Source organism: Colletotrichum fructicola (genome assembly GCF_000319635.2).
Source record: "Colletotrichum fructicola Nara gc5 chromosome Unknown KSG_Nara_v1_contig06, whole genome shotgun sequence".
NCBI classification, from domain to species: domain Eukaryota; kingdom Fungi; phylum Ascomycota; class Sordariomycetes; order Glomerellales; family Glomerellaceae; genus Colletotrichum; species Colletotrichum fructicola.
Window position 1 is genome coordinate 1,570,358 of NW_027094056.1, and position 21,308 is coordinate 1,591,665.

A 21,308-nucleotide genomic window follows, 5' to 3' on the forward strand; every position below is an offset into this window, starting at 1 on the left:
CAAGAGGACGAGGATGGCGGCCGATTCGTGTTGGTCATGCGAGACGGACGATCCGGCCTTCGACTATTCTGCTATAGATGGATGCGATTCCGATGTGAATCCCAGAATGACTCGCTGGGGGAGACAGGAGAGTTTGCAAAGTTTGGATAAGGTCAATTGAAGGCTCGAGCCGCCATCTGGAATCCGGACCAGGAAGCTGAAACGCTCTCAGGAATGGGACGAGTTGGCCTCGACGTACGGCTGCATTGTCAGCCTCTGCAGCGCTCGTTGCTCGTTGATAATCTCCCATAACTCGTCCGTTTCTCTCTGAACTTCCGCATCGCCAGCCTCATCGGAAGCTTGCGCAGGAGGCTCTTGAAACGACAAAATGGCGGCTTCGAGAACATCATTGGGCAACCCGTGGCCATTGAGCATCTTTTGGAACCTCGTCTCTTGCTGCATCTCAGTGTTCAGTTGAGACGCGAATGTGTATTGACGCTCGGCCTGGCTCGGCTTGATAACTGCAGCAGGTTTTGTGGACCGCGCAGCTTGCAGCAGCGGGGGGAACGCGAGGTTTGTCACAGAGGCATTGAGGTCTGCCAGCTCTGTCGGGTGCCCGTTTTCGGTCAACTGCCATTGCAATATCTTGCCTCTGGTGTGACCCGACAGGACCGTCGTGCCGTCATGGTTTGGTGCCAAGCACGAAGCCGGGCCAGCATCTTCATCCGCGACTCCAATCGGCGAATTCACCTGAACGACAGTGGAGGACGATTCAAGGCTGCGCGGACCAATGAGCGGCTTGTCTCCGAGCAGCTCGACGAGGTACAGCGATCTGTCCTCGGATGAAACGAAGACGGCACGAGCACAGGGATCCATGGAAACGCAGAGCGGAGCCGTGGGGAAGAGCAGGGTGCGAAGAACATCGCCCGTTTGATAGTTCCAGATGATGCACGTCTTGTCCTTGCTGGCTGAGACGCAGATGCTGGTTTCCGGGTTGACACTGCGGCTGATGGCGAGCGACGTAATTGCAGCGCGGTGATTAGACAGCGTGCGGTCCGGCTCGTTTTCGACAGACGCGTTTAGCTCGAGAAGACGGGACAACGTCCAGACGTGGATGTTGGAATCTTCGGAGCCAGTGAGCAGATGGTGAGGCGTGACTGCGAGGCACGACACAGCCTGAACATGGCAGGGTGGGGTGGTCAACTGACGACCAGTGCAAGTCTACTGTTTCGTTAGCCACACGCGACACGGCGGAGTTTGGTTTCCTCTCTTCGGAACAAAGACTGGATCTGTTTACTTACTTCCCACAAGATCAGTCTGCCTTCAGCAGTCCCCAACGCCAAGACATCGTCGATCAACGCCAAGCTACGGATTTTCTCCGGGAAGGTGATGACGGCCTCCTGGATGCCCCGGGCCCGTGAGTAGACATGGAGCTGGGACTTTTCATGCTGGGCGGCAAAGACGTGAGCGTCACTGACAGCCAAGCAGTTGGCCGGGGTGTTGCTTTTCTTCAGAGTTGACTTGACAGAATAGCTGGGGCTGAGCGAGTGGGCGTAGATGCCAACATCCTTGGAGACGGCGGTGTTTGCCGCTATAGGCGGACCGCAGATGCAGGAGTAGAATTCCTCTGACAACATGGTGGGATGGTCTGGTGGTGGCAACGAGGCGCGCTGTCCGATGGTGTAGGGGATTGGTGAATTCCGGCTAGGCGCGTTTCCCACGGATCTCTGTGCTGCGACGCTCGTCCGAGAGCGGCCCTGACTCCGATGTAAGGGGTGAGAGAGTGCGCAACCCGCGGCTTCTCCTCAGCCGCGTCCGAGGCGAGAGGATCGGATCGCAGCGGCCACGAGGATGACAAAAACGTGGGAACGAATGATCCAGCGCCACGAGAGGCAAAGACAAGAAAGCGAGATAGCCGTGGGGGATAATCAGGGCGAGTGTCCCGAGTCGAGTCTTCTTCGCGACCACGTTGGATGGCTTGCTTTGGATGACTTTTGATCCAGATGGGCCCGGCTGACGGTTGAGCCGAGAGCGGTGCGCGGGTATCTCGTAACGAAAAGCAGAAGAATTTCTTCTTGGCTTAGATGACACGCCGGTGCGCTGGTGGCTTTGAGACAGCAGGTGCAAAATCTTGGCAAAGGCCGATGTGTCGAAACGTCGGGTAGGTTGAATGAGGCTGCTTGACGTTCGAGATCGTGAAAAAATTCGAGTCCACTCTGGAAAAATGTTATCGATAAGTCGCCCCGTCTAAGGTGCCTTAGCGCTCCCGAAGTGGAAACCAGAGCTGGAGGGGGAAGGTGCCCCGCTCCGCAGCGCTAAGTGCCTCCTTCCCAGGCGAGGTGGCTTGCAACGCTCTACTACCTATGCTGCCTCAGAAGGCCGCTAACAAACGAGCACCGCTAGAAAATATCGCAGTGGGACAGCTACACAAGCACTCCAGCGAGTCCAGCCTGTAGAGTTCCTGTAAATCAGCCACTAAGTCACTCCCTACCGCAGCCGAAGGCCCTAAAGACGCCGCTCTTCCGCCCTAGAAACACTAACACTGCAGTGGTGCGGGTAAGGACACCAAGCGGCAAGCTCTATGAGTGGTGCAGTTGAAGCTCTGTCATCTCTCAGAGTCTCACTACTAGGTAGGTACCAACCAACTCCTTGCATCGTCAACTTCCATCGCCAGGTTTTCCAACAAACAAGGCGCAAAGTTCACGCTGTGCTTGGAAGCGAGACATGTCTCCTCTGCTCCGGCAGTAGCCCACGCCACTAGAACGATTCATCGCCCTCTGATATCCAATATTCTGAGTCAGTCATTCTCCCGTTCATCTCACCACCACCGGCTCGAACGTCGGAACCTTGGACTGTCGTTGGAGTTGAACGTCCGGCCATGCAACGCCCTCTCAGCCCGTCGACGCCATGTCTCACCCGTCCTGCGCTCCGGGTTCCCGTACCAGCTCACCGCTCCGGCCAGACCTTTCTTTTTCTTCAATGATCGACCGCTATCTTATCTTGTCTGCACGGATTGCCCACGCACAGCAGACTGCGGAGACGTGAAGCTCGCTTCCTCCATCTGACGTGACGGCGCTGCATACAAGCGACGAGCTACAACAACGGTCATATCTCGCCTGCAGCTCCCCGACATCACTCACGTCTGCAGCCCTTCACGCGAGAAGCTTCTCTCGTGCCTCGTCTCGCCAGAACTTCAGCTGCTGCCGTCTCGTCTACACTGCAGCCAGCGCCTTCGCTGTGCTCGGTCCTGCATAACTGATTCAACATGCCTGCCGCCTTTACCTTACTCCATACAGAGACAACGCCCCCTTCTGTGGCCTCCGAGACAGGGTCAGATAATATCAGCAAGCCAAAAGTGTCACTCTGCGCCGTTGACAGGCAGATGACGATGAACCCAAACGAGCCACCCAAGCGCCGCCAGCCCCGATGGGCTCCATTGCTCCATTCCAAGACGCGTGGTCGCGATCTCAACGGTTCGAGCAGAACCAGCGCCCTCCCCCGGTCGTTGGTTCTGTGGTTCATCAAATCTTGCTGCCCGCCCGGCTTTGCCAGGAACAGCTCCGCTGGCTTACACCCTCCCCGGCCCCCCTCCCCTGGCCTTCATCCATCGTATCTAAGGCAGGCAATCCATGTCTAGTGCCCTGGCCCGCCAGTGGAGGCCACGAATCGACGTCGCATTTTAATCCCATGATGCTCTGATGGGCCCTTGCCTGCTCGAGCGAGAGCCGGAGGAGCAGCAGACTCCCGCTGCGCGTTTACAGCATAGTGCATGTCCGCGTACGCATGCGACCTGCAATAGCGGCAGATGGATTGGGTTGCGACGCGATGCGACATCTCTCATCTGCCATCATCAATGCCGCTGCACAACAAAGGCTTTGCGCAGGACAGGAAACCTACAGCACTCGAGACGAGACTAGACACAGAAACGCACGCACAGAGCAAACAACAACATGGCCCCCTCCCCGATGCCAATGCAGATATGCGGCGTGGGATCCGGATCGACAGTTGGCTCAGGTGGCTGCGGTGGTGCACTGGTGGCTGCTAGGGGACCATCACCCTCTCATCACCCTATCACGACCTGCTTTCTGCTGCGCTGCCCCTCAATCTCCTGTTGATCTCGGCAGGGGAGCAAGACCCCAAAGGGGACAACAAGCCAGAGGCCAGAGAGAGAGCCGAGAGACAATGACAATCAAGATGATCCCCAATCGCCACTTGACCAGTGCCGAGACGATCAGCTGCCACCTCCCGGCATCTCGCTAGCCATTTGGAACTTTGTGCTCGCCGGCAATCTCCCCAGGTCGGCTCTGGGAACTGAGGCGGGAGGCCGTGGCTGTGTGGATGCTGGAGAAGGAGAGACAATGAACCGGTTTCCATTTACACGGGCCTGTGTCACCGGCTGTTGCTTGCCCTCTGCATGCATAGCATTCATGAGTTGCACTTGGAACAGACACAGACGGCTGAAGGCATCAGGCTGGCCTGCGCTTGCAAGAGGATGGATGCAAAGTGCAAGATGCGGATGCAGATGTGCTGCAGCAACACAGACGTGGTTGCACTAATATGGAATAGGCGGGACAAATGCCTGTTCATTCAGCCTGTACCAAGGGCCAATGGAACGCTCCATGCTTACCCGGGGGTCCAGCATCTTGATGCGTCTGTTCTCGAGGACCCCCAAAACAGAGAGACCCCAGGCTGGATGAGAGAATGACCGATTACTTCCTCTGGTGTCTTGTCATTTTGACATCGAGGGCTGTTCCAGGCACAAGTGCACGTGGGTGGATAGAGTCAACGGACTTTGCTGCTCAGAGAGGGCAATGGACCCTTTAGACTCTCATCGTACCGCCGTTTAAGCCTCCATCGTACATATCCAACTGGACAGACAGTGGGCAGTGGGCACCAGACGTGTGTCATGGCAGCGGAACCGAACCAAGAAACTTCAGAGATTTTTTATGAGCGCCGAGCTTGTTTTGATGACGATGGCACAGTCGACCGTCCAGCAGACTTAATTGCCAAATGAACACCAGTCATAAGTCATTGCTTTTTGGAAGCGAATGGCAGCGAACTGCCGTATGCAGCGCAGATATGCACGCTGTGCCCACTGCCAACGTTGTATTATTGAAGGCTTACCCACGCCCCCGTCATATTGCTTTTTCGGCCTCATCGTCTTCCCTTTTTTGGCGTGGACCGAAGAACGGAGTCGAGATTCGAGATGGGCTCTTCTCTTTTTTTTTCGTTGGAGACCTGTCGAACCACGGCCACGAGTCCACGACGACTGACTGCGCCAGCTGCTGCTTGCTGCTGCCCCTGACCTAGCTGCCCTATTCCCAACAGGGCCATTCCCCATCCGCAAGATCCGGAGTCCCGCACGCCTGGCTCCCTCGGTGCTAGTGAGGTGAGGTGAGGTGCTGCTGGCTGCGTTGGCAAAATGCTGGCGCTGAGCTCATCTGCGAACTATGAAAGGGCCACGGACGATCCAGGGCCTGCAGAAGAAAAGACGCGATGAAGCCAGTCAAAGCCCAGGGGACGGATGACAGTGGTTGTGACTATTGCGCTACTGCAGAGCAGAGGACGGGACGATGCAAGGGCAAAGGACCGCGGTCAATAATGTCTTGCAACTAATCCCAGAGCCCAGAGCTCTAGATAACAGCCCCCCTTCTTCACGCACAACGCAAGGTATTGTTCTATGGGATGGATGTATCCATAGATGGATGCTCGACTGGACTGGACCAGACTGGACTGCTGCTGTTCTGGTGGTGTTTTTGTTGTGCGTCTCCTCGAGTGGCACGGCATACGCAGCTTTCCCCTCGGGCAATCTTGAGCAATCTTTCTCAATCTCACCATCTAGCCTTGCCCCCCTCTCCTCTCCTCCCTCGCCCCCTCGGAGCTTCGCCTCGAGAGCTTGCCTGCATTCTCACCGTCCAGTCCAAGTCTCACCCAGTCCCAACCGCCCTTCTCATCTCCCGAGTCTGCACGAGGAAGGGTCTCTCTCCCGGATCCGAACACAGCGTCCCTGTTTTCGGACCCTCTCGCCCAGCGTATCGAAGCTCGATCCCTACAAGCGAGGTCTTCTTCTGCCCTACTGCTCCGTCCTCCTCCATAGCAATCCTACCCACGGACATGTGCAGCTGCCCGGCGTGTCCATTCAGACTGGAGAAGCGACTGGAGATTGATTCTGTCTCTCAGAGAAATAAATCCCAGCAGAGACGAACACCCCTCCCCTCGTCCAGCAAGCCTCTGGGACCCTGTCGTCAGCCCTGGACAGCTTAAAGGCTTCGCAGCTCCCAGTGGCCACCTTGACCTCATGATCCCTCCCCCCCTGGCCAGCAGCAGTTCTCCCCTTTTCTCTTCCGTCGCCCAATGGCATGAGCATCAACCCATGTGGCATGCACCCCATGTTCGCGTTAGACGTTCCAGCTCCCTTCCCTGCCCCACACGCGACCGAGGCCCTCCCTGCAAGGAACATCTCTCCAACAACCTTTAAAACATCCCGTCCGCCGGCCCTGGAGCGAAGACGCTCCGTCCGGAGCATGAAAAATCTCCTGCCACTGACACTGCCTTCCAACCCGCAGCCGCCGACATCGATCTGCAGTCGAAGTATCCCGCCGTCAACGCCGCTGTCACCGCCGCCCCCGACCACCCAGCCGTTGTCGTCCCAAATCCAAATCCGGCCTCACCACCACCTCCACCACCACCAGGAACGCCAGCAGCAGCAGCAGCATCACCAGACACACGCCCACCCGCAGCATTCCGACGAGTACCAGCCTCCCGGGCATATATGCATCCATCCCGGCACCATGGCCGAAGCCGCGGAACCGACCATGGACTGCAATCTGCCGGAGCTCCTGGCCCAGGATCTTGAGTTCTCTAGTCTGATCTTCGCCTCCAAGAACATGACCGCCGGCGCCCCCTCACCCGCTCTTGCATCCGACGAAGACGAATGGCCCTCCGCCGAGCCCCCGACCGTTCTCGGCGCCCCGTGCCACCCTAACGGCGTGCCGCAGTTCCAGCCTCTTGGCGCCATCGACGAGAAGAGCAGCGGCGCCAGCGAAAACGACTCTGACGCCGCCAGCTCGAGCGGCGCGTCATTCAGCGAGGCCGAAGACGGCAACGACGAGGCCGCTGCGTCCCCCCAGATCCGCCAGCAATCTGTCCTCACGACTGACACCACCATCTCCGCCTCCAGTCAACCACCAGTACCAGCAACGGCAACGGCACCCTCCAAACGACTCGTCTCCTTCTGCGACGGGTCAGAAGAAGAAGAAGAGGGCATGCCGGTGAGCTGGATGGATCTAGAGCCGGAGGGGCCCGGCGACCACCCCGAACTGGGCAAGAGTCTGGACCAATCACCAGTCACGACGCCCATCAAGCCGGTAGTGCGGCCGCTATCCCGGCTGGGGGATAAGTCCATCAACGAGTCCCAGTCGCCGCCGCGGATCAAGAGCGCCAACGCCGCGACTACCACCCGCCGGCTGTCCAACCCGTTTGAGGGGTACACGCGGCCCACAAGCCGGGCGCGGAGCCTGCACGTCAACCCGACGCCGGCGCCGATGCCGACCACGCCAACCCCAAATGCCGGCAAGGAGAGGAAGAAGCTGAAGGAGAAGGAGACAGAGCAGAACCGCCTGTCGGTCCACTCGCTGCACTCCATCGAGATCGCCGTGCCCACGCGCAGCTCGTCTTTGAAGCACCGCGTCTCTTTCACAGATGACGCCCGCAAGACTATTGCATCGCGGTCGCGCGCTCGCTCGCATGCCTCGTCCACGCGCACCGGCTCCGACCACGTCACCGCGCCGGGGACAAACAGGAGCTCCATCATCGCCGACCTCAAGGAGGAGCTCGAGCCGTGGTTTCGCTACCTCGACGAGCAAGAAGAAGGCCTCGCGCCCCCTCTCCTTGTCACTCCCCGCCCCAAGTCACGCTCAGCTGAAACCTCACGATCTGTGGTCACACCACGGCCCAGATCCCAGGCCCAAACCAGATCCCGCCCGACATCCTCAGTGAGCGCCACGTACACATGGCTCGACGACCCAATCGACATCCCTTCCCTCTCCTCCGAGGAAGCCCGCCGGATCCCCCTCCCGCCCAACGTCGTCGAGTCCCTCCGCATCTCCGTGACCTGCTTCCCCGAGACCATGCTCCTCTGCTCCAGCCTCTCCATCGAGACCATCCGCAGCTACTCCCGCAAAGTGCGCCTCCCCGTCCACGAACCAATCCGCCCAGACACGCCGCCCGCCTCCCCCAAGCAACGCTGGCGATGGCTCGCGCCGCGCCGCAATAACAACGCAAGCTCCTCCGTCCGCCGCTGCTCCTCCCGCGGCGCCGCGTCCTCCTCCAACCTCGACCTCTCCTCCCTCGCCCCCTCAACCGCGACCCTCACCGCGCCCCAGTGGTCTCGCATCCGCAACCTCTTCCCCACGGGTTCCGACTACCTCTGCGACGCCCTCTACGCCCACATCGTCGCCTACAACTACCTCGCCCCCATGGTCCAGCACGCCGCCCGCCCGCCCACGCCAGGAACCCCCGAGACCACCGGCACGACAGACGAGTCCATCCCCAAGAAGGCCGCCACCCTGCTGGGCCTCCAAGGCATGCAAGAGACCACGCCCCCACCGCCGCGGCCCCTCCGCAAGCGCTCGAGCATGTTCCTCGGCCTGCGCGCCTGCTCGTCGCGCCAGTCCTCTGCGCCGCCGGTGCCGGTTACCCCTGTGCCGACGGCGGATGTCACGCTCCGCGACCTGCAGATCGGCATCCGGCGGTGCATCGCGCGGCTCGTGGCGACGCTGCGCGCCGAGGGTGCGGATGGGCCGCTGGCGGGCGAGTCGGTTAACGAGATCGACCCGCTCATCATGCGGTCGCTGTGCGAGATTGTCAAGTGCTGCGAGGAGTCGTCCACCAATGACCGAACTCTATAAACACCAAGCATACTTCACACTTTGCTTTGTCGGAAAAGTTTTCTATCATCTCTCTTCTAAAGCGTTCACTTTACACACACACATCCATGTAGACATCATCATCTCCCGTGAGATGGCGGGAAAAAAGACAGGTTTCATGTTTAAGGGGGAAGCATTGTTTTTTTGTTTGGTATATATACCCTCTTTGATTTTGGCAAGGAGTTTCTTTTCGTTGTGTTTCGAGCGTAGGAGTACCGTAGACAAAGGGAGGGAGTCAGTCAGGCAGGGAAACACAAAACATGGTGATGGTTGGGAACCGGGGGATGGGTGGACGGTGTTTGTTTGTTTACCTGACTTAATGTCTATGAAAAGACAGAAAAACAAAACAATCAGAAAATGGCAGTGTGGCCATATCCTTCTTCAAACTCCCAACACCTCCACTCGTGCCATGCTGCTTCCTGCCTTATATCATGATGCTATTCACTCTTTCTCATCAGATGTACTCTACACTCCCCTCGAAAGGATACGGATCCCGCACCACAGTCCCAACCTGGCTCTGCTGACTCCCCCATTCCACCGCATCCTCCGTCTCCCTCCGCGGCGGCCTCTGCCCCTGCACGAACGCGTCAAAATCCCGCCTCCTCCCCGGCAGCGCCGTCCCTCCCCCACTTCCCACCGTCGCAGTCCTCGGACCTTCATCACCACCGCCGTTCCACACGCGCGCAACGCGCCCCTTGCCCTTGACCCCCTTCATGAACCCGTTGCTCAGCCCCAGCAGCCCCGCGCTGCCGAGCAGCAGCACGAGCAGCGCCATGTTGCCCGCCTGCGATACGTTGCCGCTGAAGACGGCGACGAGGTAGATGGTCAGCTTGGCGGCGGCCTCGAGGTAGCCCTGCGCGGCCGTCTTGGCGAGGAGGTAGGTTTCGGTGGTGAGGGCGGCGAGGTCGGCGGCGCGGCCGCGCATGCGCACGGAGAGCGTGGGCGAGAGCGGGATGAGGTACTCTGTGAGCTTGGAGGAGGACGCGGAGGACGGGGAAGAGGGGGAGGGGGGTGTGCGCTGTTTGATGATGTAGATGTTGAGGAGGCGGGAGGTTATGAGGGCTATGATGGCGGCGAGACCCCACCCTGGTGCGAATGTCAGTGCATCTGTCTCTCAAGTGTCTTGAAGACCTGAGGTTGAAGATGTCGAGCGAAGGGGGACTCACAATCTCCCAGCAGCACCATCACCGTCACCGCCCCGACCGTAAGCAACGGGCTCGCGAGGTAAAGCAAATGACTCCCCTTCTCAAACTCCCACTCCCCATCCCGCTCCTCAAACGCCCTCCCCTTCCTCCTCCTCCTACCCGTCCCCATTGTGCCGATATCGACCACAATAACCTTATCCTCCTTCCCCGCCCCGGCCCCAAAAGCCTCCACCCCGCCGCCGCCCGCCGCCTTCCTCCGCATCCTCAACTCCTTCTCCCGCACCCGTTGGTCATGCACACCCAGCCTTGACAGGAACATCAACATCCCAGGGTTCGTCACCCGCACATTCTTGAACCCGCCGCCGGGGAGCGCCTCCGTCCCGAACACGCCCTTTCCGCCGCCGCTGTTGGCGTTCCCGCCGTCGAACGCGCGCGAGGTTTCGGCGCTGATGCCGCTGGCGTCGGACCCCGCGACGCCGTCTGCGGCTTGTTGGTAATGCAGCCCCGGCGCGAGGACGAGCGAGTCCCACCAGGAGGAGGTGCCGGTCAGCGCGGTGCGGTGCGCGATGGTTTGGAGGTCTGCGAGGGCGACGAGACCGGCGGCGGAGAGGGAGAGGGAGGGGAGGGGGGTTTTGGGGAGGACGGGGAAGACCATGGCGGCTGAGGAAAAGGGATTTCGCCTCAGCTTCGAGGTTGACGGGAGCGTGGGAGCTTGGGGGCTTAGAGGGAGGTGGTTAGGACAAGCTTATCTATGAAGCGGTCAACTAGCCTCATCCTCCTACACCCACCACTTTTAAAGCTGGGTGGTGGAAGAAGAACACCGGCGCAAGACGGGCCTCGCCCGCCCGATGACGTGTTCTAGATCCCCTCCCTCGCTTTCTAAGACCTATCGTCACAAGATGCGCCAAAGTATGTGAGGGTAAGAAACGAAGGAAGAAACAAAAGGAAAAACACAAGTTCCCGAAATCTAGATCAGCTACCCCCCGTGTCTCGCATCTTTTCTTTGACAGGTGCGGTCCGGGTGACCTATCGACAGGGGTGTATCCTGCTGGCGAGCTGACACCAATCTTGCCCACCCGCAGAAGCCGTTCTGCCCACGCGATTACGTGCATGTGGAAGTCGCAACCAAGGTTGGCCTGGTTTGGGGAGATGGAGGGAGGGGAGCGCCAACGACGTCCCGTCGCAATGTTCCGATGCTACCCCCCACACACAGATTGAGGTTGGCGCATTTCGCGCTAAAGAGCGTTGGAGAAACGCCAACCACCAGCATTCTTTGTTGGAGAAGTTCCTGATGGAGGTTTGTGTTGGTGGCGGCTGGCGCCGGGTGTGTGATTGGATTGGTGAGACATCGTGTTCCGATATTGGCTGACTGGGCTGAGAAGACCAGCCTTACGTGGTGACGATAATGGCAGTGCACTATTGATGATGCAGACTGTCAAAACATAGCGTAACATGCACTAAGTCCCGAGGGCAATCACTTGTAAATCTCACAACGAAATGAACAGTCCACTGCTGACGGGCCTCAACACGTCGAAAGCCCAAGGCTAAATGGGCTTATGGACAGAATGCAGGTCGGTGTGAGTTGACATCTCAGAGGACTAAAATGAGTTTGAATCAAAGCATTTAAGAGTGCACCAGCTACCTAGTTCGAAAGCAATATGCATATTAACAGGTCATCAAAAATGCAACACTTTTCTGTACAAATTTCTGGGTTTCCTGATTCAAGTTATTCCTATATTTTTGCAGGCATCGCCTGTACCTGTGCAAAGTCAAAGTTGAACCTGTAGCTACTGCGTGTCCGCCTCTGGTTTCTTTCCGTAGATTGCGTACCTATATGACCACGTCAGTTGCTCCTCAAGACCCCACTGCAAAGGATGTTTCCCCGGCTAAAGGTAGCGCAACTTACCAGGACCAGTAAGCGTGAATGTTACGATCATTGAACTCTTTCCGAACATCAATGAGCAAGACCTGGACCTCTTCCTTCTTCCAGCCGAGAGCTCTTGTAAACGGCGCCATAACCCAACCTTCTATGCCTGAGAGATAGTTGACATTCGCCCACTCGCCAATCTCTTTAAAATGGCTATCCCTTGGCCACGTATTCGTCGGCCACTTGAACTTCTTGACGTAAAGGTCGACGAACCCGACCTCCTTCATCATATCAACCAGCGGAAGCACGTCCTGGAACGGGCGCCCGAAAACTTTGAGGGCCTCGCCGATGAGGGTGTACGTCTTGTTCAGGGCGGAATCCGTGGGAAGCGTTCCGTCGTCGGACTCGGGCATGAGGTCTACCTCTTTCAGCTCGAGATAGCCGCCAAGCGTGAGGTTGCTGTAAGCTAGGGGTCAGAAAGAAGGATCTATACGCAGTCGTTCAACTTACTCGTAAGCCTTTTGGATGAACTGTCTCCAGTCGGAGATACTAGAGTTCATCATTCGAGAATGGATGTAGTCAAACGGGCGGCTGTAGATCCAGGGCTCGTCGATGTCGTCTACTTCGAAGATGACGTTGGGAGGGACCCTAACAACTGTCAGACTTCAGCTGTGCGAGGGTTCTGCAATGAAGGGTTTACTCTGCTTGAGGAGGTGACAGGTCCACTCCAAGAACCTAAGGCACAAGTTAGCATGTTCAGATGGCTGCGAGGACTAATACTCTGACAAACCTCGGCCTCAGGATGGGCTTCTCCAAATTCGATTGCCCACAGGCCAGTCCCGGTGCCGACATCTAGGACACGATGAACGCCGGAGTCTTTGTCATTAGGTGGTGCCACACCAAGCTTCCCGTCAAGGCAGAGATCGAACATGTGATGCTGCAGGTCTGGTGATAAAAAGGCACATCTAGGTCAGACGATAATGCACAGATATCCGGGCTGCCCACTTCACCAGGGCCGCTTACCCAGTCTCTCAAGTTCCCTGTCATCATTGGGATATTGGTATTCTACCATTGTCAATGATGCGAATATTCTGTTGGTCCACACGATGTGAAGGGAGTCTCACTGCCTTCCTTGTATCGGTGATACGTGCGTCCATTCTCGAGGCGATAGTTATAGATCGATTCCGACAAACTCGTTCTCGAGGAAGCGATGCTCTGCAGCTAGTTGAGAATTTGAACGTTAAACACAGGGAAATCGTAACTCACGCCCCCAAGGTCAGATGCTGCGTCGTCGACAGGTTGCTACCGAAGGTTAGACAATGTTCGTATTCCAATTCCAAGGCTTCACTCAGAACCTCGTCATCAGGCACGATCTGCTCCTCCTCCGTGGGCTGAGCGCCAGTCGCAGTGGGTTGAGCTGTGGGCGAGGCTGCAGACGGCGTGGTCGCTGCGGGTGCAGTACCCTCGGCCGTTGAGGCGCTTGCGTCGTTGCTTGCAGACATTCCGGTCTCCTCGTGGGGTTTATGCAAGGTCGGGATACTCAGTGTCTGGAGTGCCAATAATTTTGTGAAAAAAGGAAAGAGAACCTGCCGAGAACATGCTGTTTTTATGTGTTCACCAACATGCCTGTCTACCCCTCTCCTTGGCTGGAGACAACCATGCACGTTGGTGGCAAAGATGCAGGCCGTTGCATTTGGTGTTGGACTCATCCACCCGCCGTCCAGAAGAAGGCTGTTCCGTCGGTTTATTGGCTCCACTCTCTTGCGTCTTCGGATGTGTCTTCAACAGATAAGGCAGTATGGGTCACTACATATACACGAGAATGGTTCAGGTATGTACCTCGTGCATAGGCGAGCCGGGTATGAGGTCCATCGCCAACCGTAAAACAGAACTGGGACAAGGGTTCAAGTCTTGCTCGAAGAGTGTCGTTCCACTTCTCCCTCCAAGCGTTAAGCGAGCCACTGAATGTCAACACAGACGGCAGCAGCAGCGATTTCGCTGTAGCCCGCGTCACGAAATGAAGTTTATATGTAGCCCTACAAAGACTATTTTTGAAGTAATCGTCGACGTAGACGCGTGGCTGTATCTTTGGATTTATCGTCCAAAGAACGTCCTGAGACATTTTCCTGTGCATAAACTCGTTGGTATAACTTGGTCTGAACCTCTAAATAGTAAGTGGTGTTTCATTTTTATACGCCGTAATTGCAATCCTCCTTTTCAGCGAAGGCATTCTTTTTTCGCTAAGAGCCCTATTTTCGCACAGGAAAATACGTTTAAATATTTTTATAACGAGGCTCTTTCGTGAACATCAGTTCTATGAAGCTACATGCATGTTGAGGGAAGGGTCAACAATTACGCAAGAAACTACGTGTACTTGGAAAAGACGACACATGATGTAGAGAATTTTGAACCGAGAGAACTCCATCGACGGTTTCTCTCAGGAAACAACTTTACCCATGGTTCAGGTTCTTCGGCTGTACCTCACGACTCTTGTCCATCCACCTCGGGTTTCTTCCCATAAAGCGCATACCTAATATTTCGTCGTGTTAGCTTTGAGACGGAGTTTGCGGGGAGGCCGCCGCCTCTCAAAAGCGGCAAACGTGCAAACTTACGCCGGCCAATACGCATGGATACTGCGATCCTTGAATTCCTTCCGGAGCTCAACCAAGAAAGCCTGAACCTCCTCCTTCTTCCACCCAAGTCCTCGGGTCAAAGGGGCCATGGTCCAGGCTTCGATACCAGACATGGAGTTCTCGTGCGCCCATTCGCCGAGGAGCTTGTATCGAGGGTCTGCTGGCCAAGCATTCGTGGGCCACTTTACCTTTTTGATATGAATATCGATGAATCCGATATCCCTCATGACATTTACAAGATCTGGAATATCCTGAAAAGACCGGTTAAGCACGGTAGCGGCTTCCCCTAGTAGCGCAAAGCACCGGACAATAGCAGCATCCGGCCTCAAGGTGCCGTCGTCGGACTGAGGCATAAGGTCTATCTCCTGGAGCTCGAGGTATCCTCCTGGCGTAAGGTTGCTGTTTCATCTGATTAAAATGTTGTTTCGTGCAGTCTACAGAGGTAGTGACAAAGAAAACACTCACTCATAAGCTCTTTGAACCAATTGTTTCCAGTTCGAAATGCTGGATGTCATCATTCGGCTGTGGATGTAGTCGAATGGTCGAGAGAACAACCAAGGCTCTTCGATATCATCGACCTCAAACCGAACATTGGGGGGCACCCTGTCAAGAATTAGAGACGTATGCGGTGAGTTTCTAGGCGAAATCATACTCTGCCTGCGGAGGAGATAGGTCCACTCCTATGATCTGCATGAGGTTTTGAGTTGAGTATATGAAAGAAGAAATATCATCAGGTTCTGATTACAGACCTCTGCTTCCGGGTGAAGGTCGCCAAATTCGATGGCCCAGATCCCGGTTCCGGTTCCCACATCAAGTACGCGTTTGACCTTAGAACCCTCTTCATTTGGAGGTGAGAGACCGAGCTTGCCTTCCAAAGTAAGAAGGAACAAGTGATGCTGCAGATCTGGGAAGGCCGTCAACAACATCCAGCAGAGACGAAAGGGTCGCCCGTTCCACTCAACCGCGTACCTAATCTGTCGTTTTCCCTCTCGTCGTTAGGGTAGGAATATTCTGCATCGATTAGCAAAACTAGTCCAGGGAAGTGACTAGAATAGCCTTCTTTGTGCGGGAGATTTACTTCCGTCTTTGTACCTATGGTACGTGCGACCGTTTTCAACGCGATAGTTGTAAATTGATTCTGCCAAGCTGGTCTTCGAAGACGCAATGCTCTGCCGAAAAGCAGTGAGTGGGTTGTTCAACAAAATCTTTACAGAGGACAGCTAAACACTCACGCTGCCAATATCGGACGCCGCATCGTCAATATCCTGGGCCTGAGGCAATCGATCAGATCAAGCTGTAGGGCCCGAGAAATGGGCGCGCAAGTTACCTGGGGATCGACCGCGATTTGTGGCTCATCGGCAACTTGGATGTCTCCAATCCCAGGCTGGGAACCAGCCGTAGCAGTGGGAGCTGCAGCTGGCGTTGGTGAGAGTGTGTCGTTTGGTGCCGACATTTCGATCGTCGATGTGTGCAGGAAGCTATGACCTGTCCAACTTTTCTCACGTTCTGTGAAGAAGATGGAGAAAACGAGTCCAACAGCGAGCTTTTATCTACCCAATATTTTCCTTTACCCCTCTCCTTGGCTATAAACAATCATGCAGGTTGGCGGCAAAGATGCAACATGCCCATGCAGCTTGTGTTGGAGCGAATGTCCAGAAGTAGACACTGGACCACGTTTGGCCCATTTTCCCCACCACCCCTGATATTTACGGTGTCTCGACCGTTCCAGAGGCCATGCTTCCGTCTGCGTAAGAATTATAAAGCCTTGGGGCTTTTGGAAGAAGTGGGTTCCTTGCCTCAACATTTTCAGAGCCTCACGGCTTTCTATCATCAAGGATCCTGACACTCTCCTCTATGTCGCTGTACTAACCAAGACGGAATAGAGAAATGAGACTTGACGCGACGCTTCTTCCTTGATATAACCTGAAAGCAAGTCAGATCAAAAATATGGGAGGGAGCTCTCACAGGCGTTCAGGATACCAGCTCGGAGACCAGGGTCAGCCACTTTTGTTGCGAGGCAGTAATACCCACATAACCGAGCTGAGAAGGCGATCCGCCGCATAGAACCCTGCATGTAAAGAGCAGGCACGAAGTGATGCGCAGGAATCTGGATTTTCACCGTGACATGCGCCTCTTGATTGTCCGTGCAGATGTAAGCTTCATTGCGGAAACCATCCTATCAGCATCAAGAAAGCCACATGCACAGCTTCTGAGACAATACACCATCAGTATTTCAAATCGAAAGATACGTAGTGTTGTTCCGTTTCGACCCTCAAGTACAACAATTACGTCATATCATCACTTTTGAATTGCAAGCTACCTACATGGATCTCAATACCATCAAATGCAGACTTCAAGACGGATGCCTTTTACCTTCTGCGAATAAGAGCCCAGCCATCAAAGCCAATCAAACTCGAACGTGCCTTGCAGTGCCTCCAGTGATACGTGTTTGAAAGAGACTTGTGTGGAACTTCACGCAAGCTTGTACCTGCCGATGGGATCAACGCCCGCGGTAGTAACGGCTGCGACTCACAGGTAGTGAAAGGTCTGGAGGAAAAGCACAGCTGCTTTCAATGACGAGAAGTTTCCTTAGAGTTCCAGGTTCGTTCTTCCCATCCTCTTTCACAAAATTCCAGCACACACTAACAAAGGAAGGAGGAGTAAACAAGGACAGGTTCCAAAGAAGCTCTAGAAAGACTGATTTTGAAGCAATAATCAACACAGGAACATGATTCTTTCGCAAAATCCATCGTCCTCAGAAAGGCCTTGAGAATGCTCCTAAATACTTTGTTTCATGTAAAGTTACTAAAATAATTCGATGTAAATCTTCGAAAAGTGGCGTTCATTCTGAGACGCCTCCTGAGCGCAAAACCCAACCAACCATACATGCAAAACTATTTGGTCGCTTGCGAGGAGAATTTCAAATGTCTAAGGGATCACTGGATTGGAGAATGCTAGATATGGTGTCTTGAGTGCTGCTTAATATTAACGGATAATCACTTGAGTAGCTTATTCATGAAAGCTCACAGTCGTTCATGGGGTTGGTACTGTCAGTGCAAACGGGGACGCAAACAGACTCGGCACAGAAACGCATTGCTCCTTCCAAACAAATTATAAAATTCTTCGAGGGGTCCTTCCTGTTGAATCTATTTCACCTCACCATCACAACATCTTTTTCACCCACAACACAAATCCCACCCACCCTTCTTTTCATCACCACTCCACCTTGCAATTTTCACCTTCACAACTTCCCCTCCTCCCACCCACACAAGCCGCCATCTCGAGATTTTCGTCACTCGAGATGGCTCCCACCGGCGCGAGCTCCATTTCGGAGCTCTACAAATCCTACAAGAAGTTGACGAACTGCTTCTTGAGCTGGCTCTGGTGCCAGCATCGACTCAAAGCATCCAGCGACTGCAGCCTGAATTTCAGATCCACCATCGACATTCTGAAAACAGCCAAGGTTTTGCAAAAGGCCAAGACCACCGTCCCAACCTCCGTGATCGGTTTCCTCCGAAGTGCCATAGACAAGCGCAAGCTTGTGGCTGGCATTTACCAGCACTTTGGCGCCGATCACGATGGACACGACGCGTTCAATGACAGGTAGTGGATTGACCTGAGTCACATGAGTGAGTGCTAATAAGTAGCAGACTCGAGGAAGTTCTTTCCATACTCACTCCTCTGATGGAGGTATTGCCAGCTCCTCTGATGGACACCCCCGACGCAGAAAATTTGGCGTCATACAACCGGTTCTCTCACCTCCCGACGGTCGAGTCTGAGCCTGACGACCAGAACGTCTCCGTCGAAACCGGCCACAAGCATTCTGGCTCGCCTTTGTCCTCTTCTCATACCACGAATCAAGCGAACAAGTCTGACCCGCCGTCCGACTTTTACTTGGAAGACGATCACATCCGGGAGTTATTTGACGCGGCCTACTTCCTGATAGTGAGTGCTATTTTCATCCCAATGAAATCGCTGGTTTTAGCTGACGCAATCTCAGGAGCTGGACAGAGTGTACACACTAGTCAAGAAATGCTGGGCCGATGCATCCCGCGGCAACATACCTTTCCCCTTGGCGACGTGGATGACCAACTTTGCCTTTAACTCCATCAGCAAAGGAATGCCGCCGAAGTTCGTCCATGTTTGCGTCAACATGAGTATCCACCCCGAGTCCACCTGCGAATTCTTCTCCAAGCTCTCCGACAAGGTCGATCCGAAGACTTTCCTCTCAGATGCGCGTCGCTTTTACATGCTCGCCCAGACCGTAAACGACTACGGCAAGACGCTTTGTGACGCACCAAAGCTCAATATCAACATCAGGAGCTGCATGAAGGACGATCCTAATTGCGAGTGCAAATTCAGAACCTCTCACGACGATTTGCCTACTGGCGGTCTCAACGGAGAAGAGCTTTCCGAGTCCGAAAAGGCGACCATCCGATTCGTTTTCAACATTGCACGTGCCGACATCGAAACACCACGGGCAATTAGTATGTTGGAGGGTCTGGATTACCTAAAACCATCCAAGTGTACATGCTATACGCAGATCTGCGATACATTCTTCGCTATGGCCAGATGGTTCTTTCTGCAAAATGAACTTCTGGCCACCTCACGACTCGTCGCAGGCCTTAACGTGTACTTTCTGGTTGAGAAGTCAGTCACGGCTTCGGACATCATCATCCCACGGTCGCATTACCGTTCGATGTCGCACAATCTGGCCGTGGACATGCGAAGAAGTGTCAATCAAGTCTTGGGGACCGTCAATGTTATGGCTCCGAACTGTGAGGACGCCACCATGTGGCAATGCTTGCTCCTCGAGCTTTGTGATGGGCTCACAGCCTATATCTCCGAGGAAAAGTTCGACACCTACCATACGTCGCCATGGACAGCTGGCAGCGAAATGTTGGAAATGCTGAACGTGGCTTTTGACTACGGTTTCCGAATCAACTCGAACTGGGCAGTTATTTCAGCTACCTTGCATCTGTACAACGCCATGCGCCGGTCCATCGCCGACACCCCGAGATTACCTGTCTTCGAAGAACTCTCCCAGACGCTCCTGTCAAGCGTCTTTGGGGGAAACTTGCCAGAAAGAAACTTCTGTTCCATCTTTCGTCGCATTGTGTACGACAGCAGGGTTGAGAAGACCGACGTTCCGCGTGGCAAAGGAAAGGCGTACCGCCTGGAAGCTGGACTTCTACAGCTGCCGTGTTGGATGGACATCCAATGCCGTTTACTTGACCGTCACGATTGGAACTACAATGACAGCATTCCCTTTCAGGGAGATGTTCTCGGCATCCCTTGCCCGTCTGCCACCAGAGAAAAGGCATTCCACAAGATCACAGATGCTCGTGCGAAGCTTACACTCACTGAATATCTGGAGAAAGTCAAAGACATGGTTTCTCTGGACATTGAGGGACCCCATCCAATCGCCCGCACCAACCTATTTGATTTATTCACCCTGTGCAGCAAATTCCTCAGCAAGCTGGGTAGCCTCGGCAAATCGCGCATACCCAAAGATGTTTGGTCATCATTCGCCCGCGCTCAGCTTAGAAATGGTCTTGTTGTTGGCCGCTGTGATGCGGAGTTTTTGATGGAGGCCATCGACGAGTGTCCGGATACCAGACAAGGCCGCCGTATCCTAGAAAAGCTCTGGCTAACCCGCAATGCCATCCAGGCCTTCAAAGAGATTGACCCGGAGACAACCTTGTCGCAATACATGTGGAATATATGAGGAGGGCGAGTCAGGCTGTAATGGACAGCATTCAGACCTTTGTTTCTGAGACTTCTCTTTCTTTTTCAATGTCGCAATTTGCCAACTCACGAAACTCTTACTAGCCAGTCAGAACTCAGGACCAATTGGAAAGGAAGATGGAAGGACGTGTTTGGGGTACGGAATTGTATAAAGAAAATTGTACTGATTAGAGCATTCGCCCTGTCATCGGCTCATGTGTCCATAGAATTATTTACATGAAACTCCTCTCTAAAGCCAATCACTTCTTGAGGACGCAGTTGTGAGGGTTGCCGGTGCCGTCAGGCTTAAGCTTGCCTCCAATACCGCAGAACTTGAGATCCTTGGTGTAGTACACCCGCATTGGTCCAGGGCTGTTGCTGGTGCCCTTCTTCGACTTGTAGTCGTACGGCTTGCCGCTTTTGAGGACAGGCAGCTCCCAGACGTCGCTACCGCAGCCGCTGGCAAACTTCATCACGTTGCCCTGGTTGCCGAACGGCTTGGGGTATCCGCTGGCACCGGTGCTGGTCTTCGCATCGCGGAAGAAGCCGATGGCCTTGTCCTGGCTGATTTCGCCGTAGAGGACGCCGTCGTTGTTGGCACCGGCTTTGCAGATGTATACCTGTTGAAGTCCGCGTCAGTGTGCTGATAGTATCAGGTTATGTGCGCTATGGATCATACCTGGCCGGCACGAGCTTCAAGGGAGAACTCTTCGTTCGGGTTGGGAACGGGGCTGGCAATGGCGACTGAGGCGGCAAGGAGGCCGAGGAAGTATGTGTAGGCAACCATTTTGAGAAATTGGTGTTCAAAGACAAAGTGTTTGTTAAGTTGCTTGGTGATTTGTTGGAGAGTATGCGTTGTTGAGTTTGATGATTCGGAAACTCTTGTGGTGTTGAGGACTACATTATATATCATTCCAGCCGCCATCAATTACAAGACTTTACATGAACCATCCTTAGGCAACCCCGAGAATCACCGGAATACTAGGCAAAGTGCAAAGGGATTTTTGTTCCTGGACCCACGTGCAAGCTA

General features: G+C 54.8%; 7 protein-coding genes across 7 annotated transcripts; 2 read left to right on the top strand and 5 right to left on the bottom strand.

The window, feature by feature from the left end:
• Positions 1 to 207: 207 nt before the first annotated feature.
• wdr18 (WD repeat-containing protein 18) lies at positions 208 to 1,616 on the bottom strand (the record flags this gene model as incomplete). The annotated part of the gene is made up of 2 exons (XM_032022309.1): positions 208 to 1,200; positions 1,281 to 1,616. The coding sequence occupies 2 exons, from the start codon at positions 1,614 to 1,616 to the stop codon at positions 208 to 210; spliced, it is 1,329 nt and encodes a 442-aa protein (XP_031892504.1).
• Positions 1,617 to 6,770: 5,154 nt separating this feature from the next.
• CGGC5_v010727 (uncharacterized protein) lies at positions 6,771 to 8,888 on the top strand (the record flags this gene model as incomplete). The annotated part of the gene is made up of 1 exon (XM_032022298.1): positions 6,771 to 8,888. One exon carries the CDS (start codon positions 6,771 to 6,773, stop codon positions 8,886 to 8,888), a length of 2,118 nt encoding a protein of 705 aa, XP_031892505.1.
• Positions 8,889 to 9,360: 472 nt separating this feature from the next.
• Positions 9,361 to 10,706, bottom strand: CGGC5_v010728 (uncharacterized protein; the record flags this gene model as incomplete). The annotated part of the gene is made up of 2 exons (XM_032022287.1): positions 9,361 to 9,992; positions 10,073 to 10,706. 2 exons carry the CDS (start codon positions 10,704 to 10,706, stop codon positions 9,361 to 9,363), a joined length of 1,266 nt encoding a protein of 421 aa, XP_031892502.1.
• A 1,132-nt stretch (positions 10,707 to 11,838) lies between these two features.
• Positions 11,839 to 13,420, bottom strand: LAE1-2 (Secondary metabolism regulator LAE1; the record flags this gene model as incomplete). Its single annotated transcript, XM_066152406.1, has 9 exons — positions 11,839 to 11,881; positions 11,958 to 12,377; positions 12,429 to 12,566; positions 12,619 to 12,653; positions 12,709 to 12,863; positions 12,942 to 12,983; positions 13,043 to 13,133; positions 13,185 to 13,220; positions 13,274 to 13,420. 9 exons carry the CDS (start codon positions 13,418 to 13,420, stop codon positions 11,839 to 11,841), a joined length of 1,107 nt encoding a protein of 368 aa, XP_066008104.1.
• Positions 13,421 to 14,399: 979 nt separating this feature from the next.
• LAE1-1 (Secondary metabolism regulator LAE1) lies at positions 14,400 to 16,004 on the bottom strand (the record flags this gene model as incomplete). The annotated part of the gene is made up of 9 exons (XM_032022265.2): positions 14,400 to 14,448; positions 14,531 to 14,950; positions 15,017 to 15,154; positions 15,204 to 15,238; positions 15,301 to 15,455; positions 15,521 to 15,562; positions 15,630 to 15,720; positions 15,784 to 15,822; positions 15,879 to 16,004. The coding sequence occupies 9 exons, from the start codon at positions 16,002 to 16,004 to the stop codon at positions 14,400 to 14,402; spliced, it is 1,095 nt and encodes a 364-aa protein (XP_031892500.2).
• A 1,848-nt stretch (positions 16,005 to 17,852) lies between these two features.
• Positions 17,853 to 20,279, top strand: CGGC5_v010731 (uncharacterized protein; the record flags this gene model as incomplete). Its single annotated transcript, XM_032022254.1, has 3 exons — positions 17,853 to 18,154; positions 18,202 to 18,496; positions 18,552 to 20,279. 3 exons carry the CDS (start codon positions 17,853 to 17,855, stop codon positions 20,277 to 20,279), a joined length of 2,325 nt encoding a protein of 774 aa, XP_031892501.1.
• A 259-nt stretch (positions 20,280 to 20,538) lies between these two features.
• Positions 20,539 to 21,065, bottom strand: CGGC5_v010732 (uncharacterized protein; the record flags this gene model as incomplete). The annotated part of the gene is made up of 2 exons (XM_032022242.1): positions 20,539 to 20,898; positions 20,958 to 21,065. 2 exons carry the CDS (start codon positions 21,063 to 21,065, stop codon positions 20,539 to 20,541), a joined length of 468 nt encoding a protein of 155 aa, XP_031892849.1.
• Between the last annotated feature and the right edge of the window lie 243 nt (positions 21,066 to 21,308).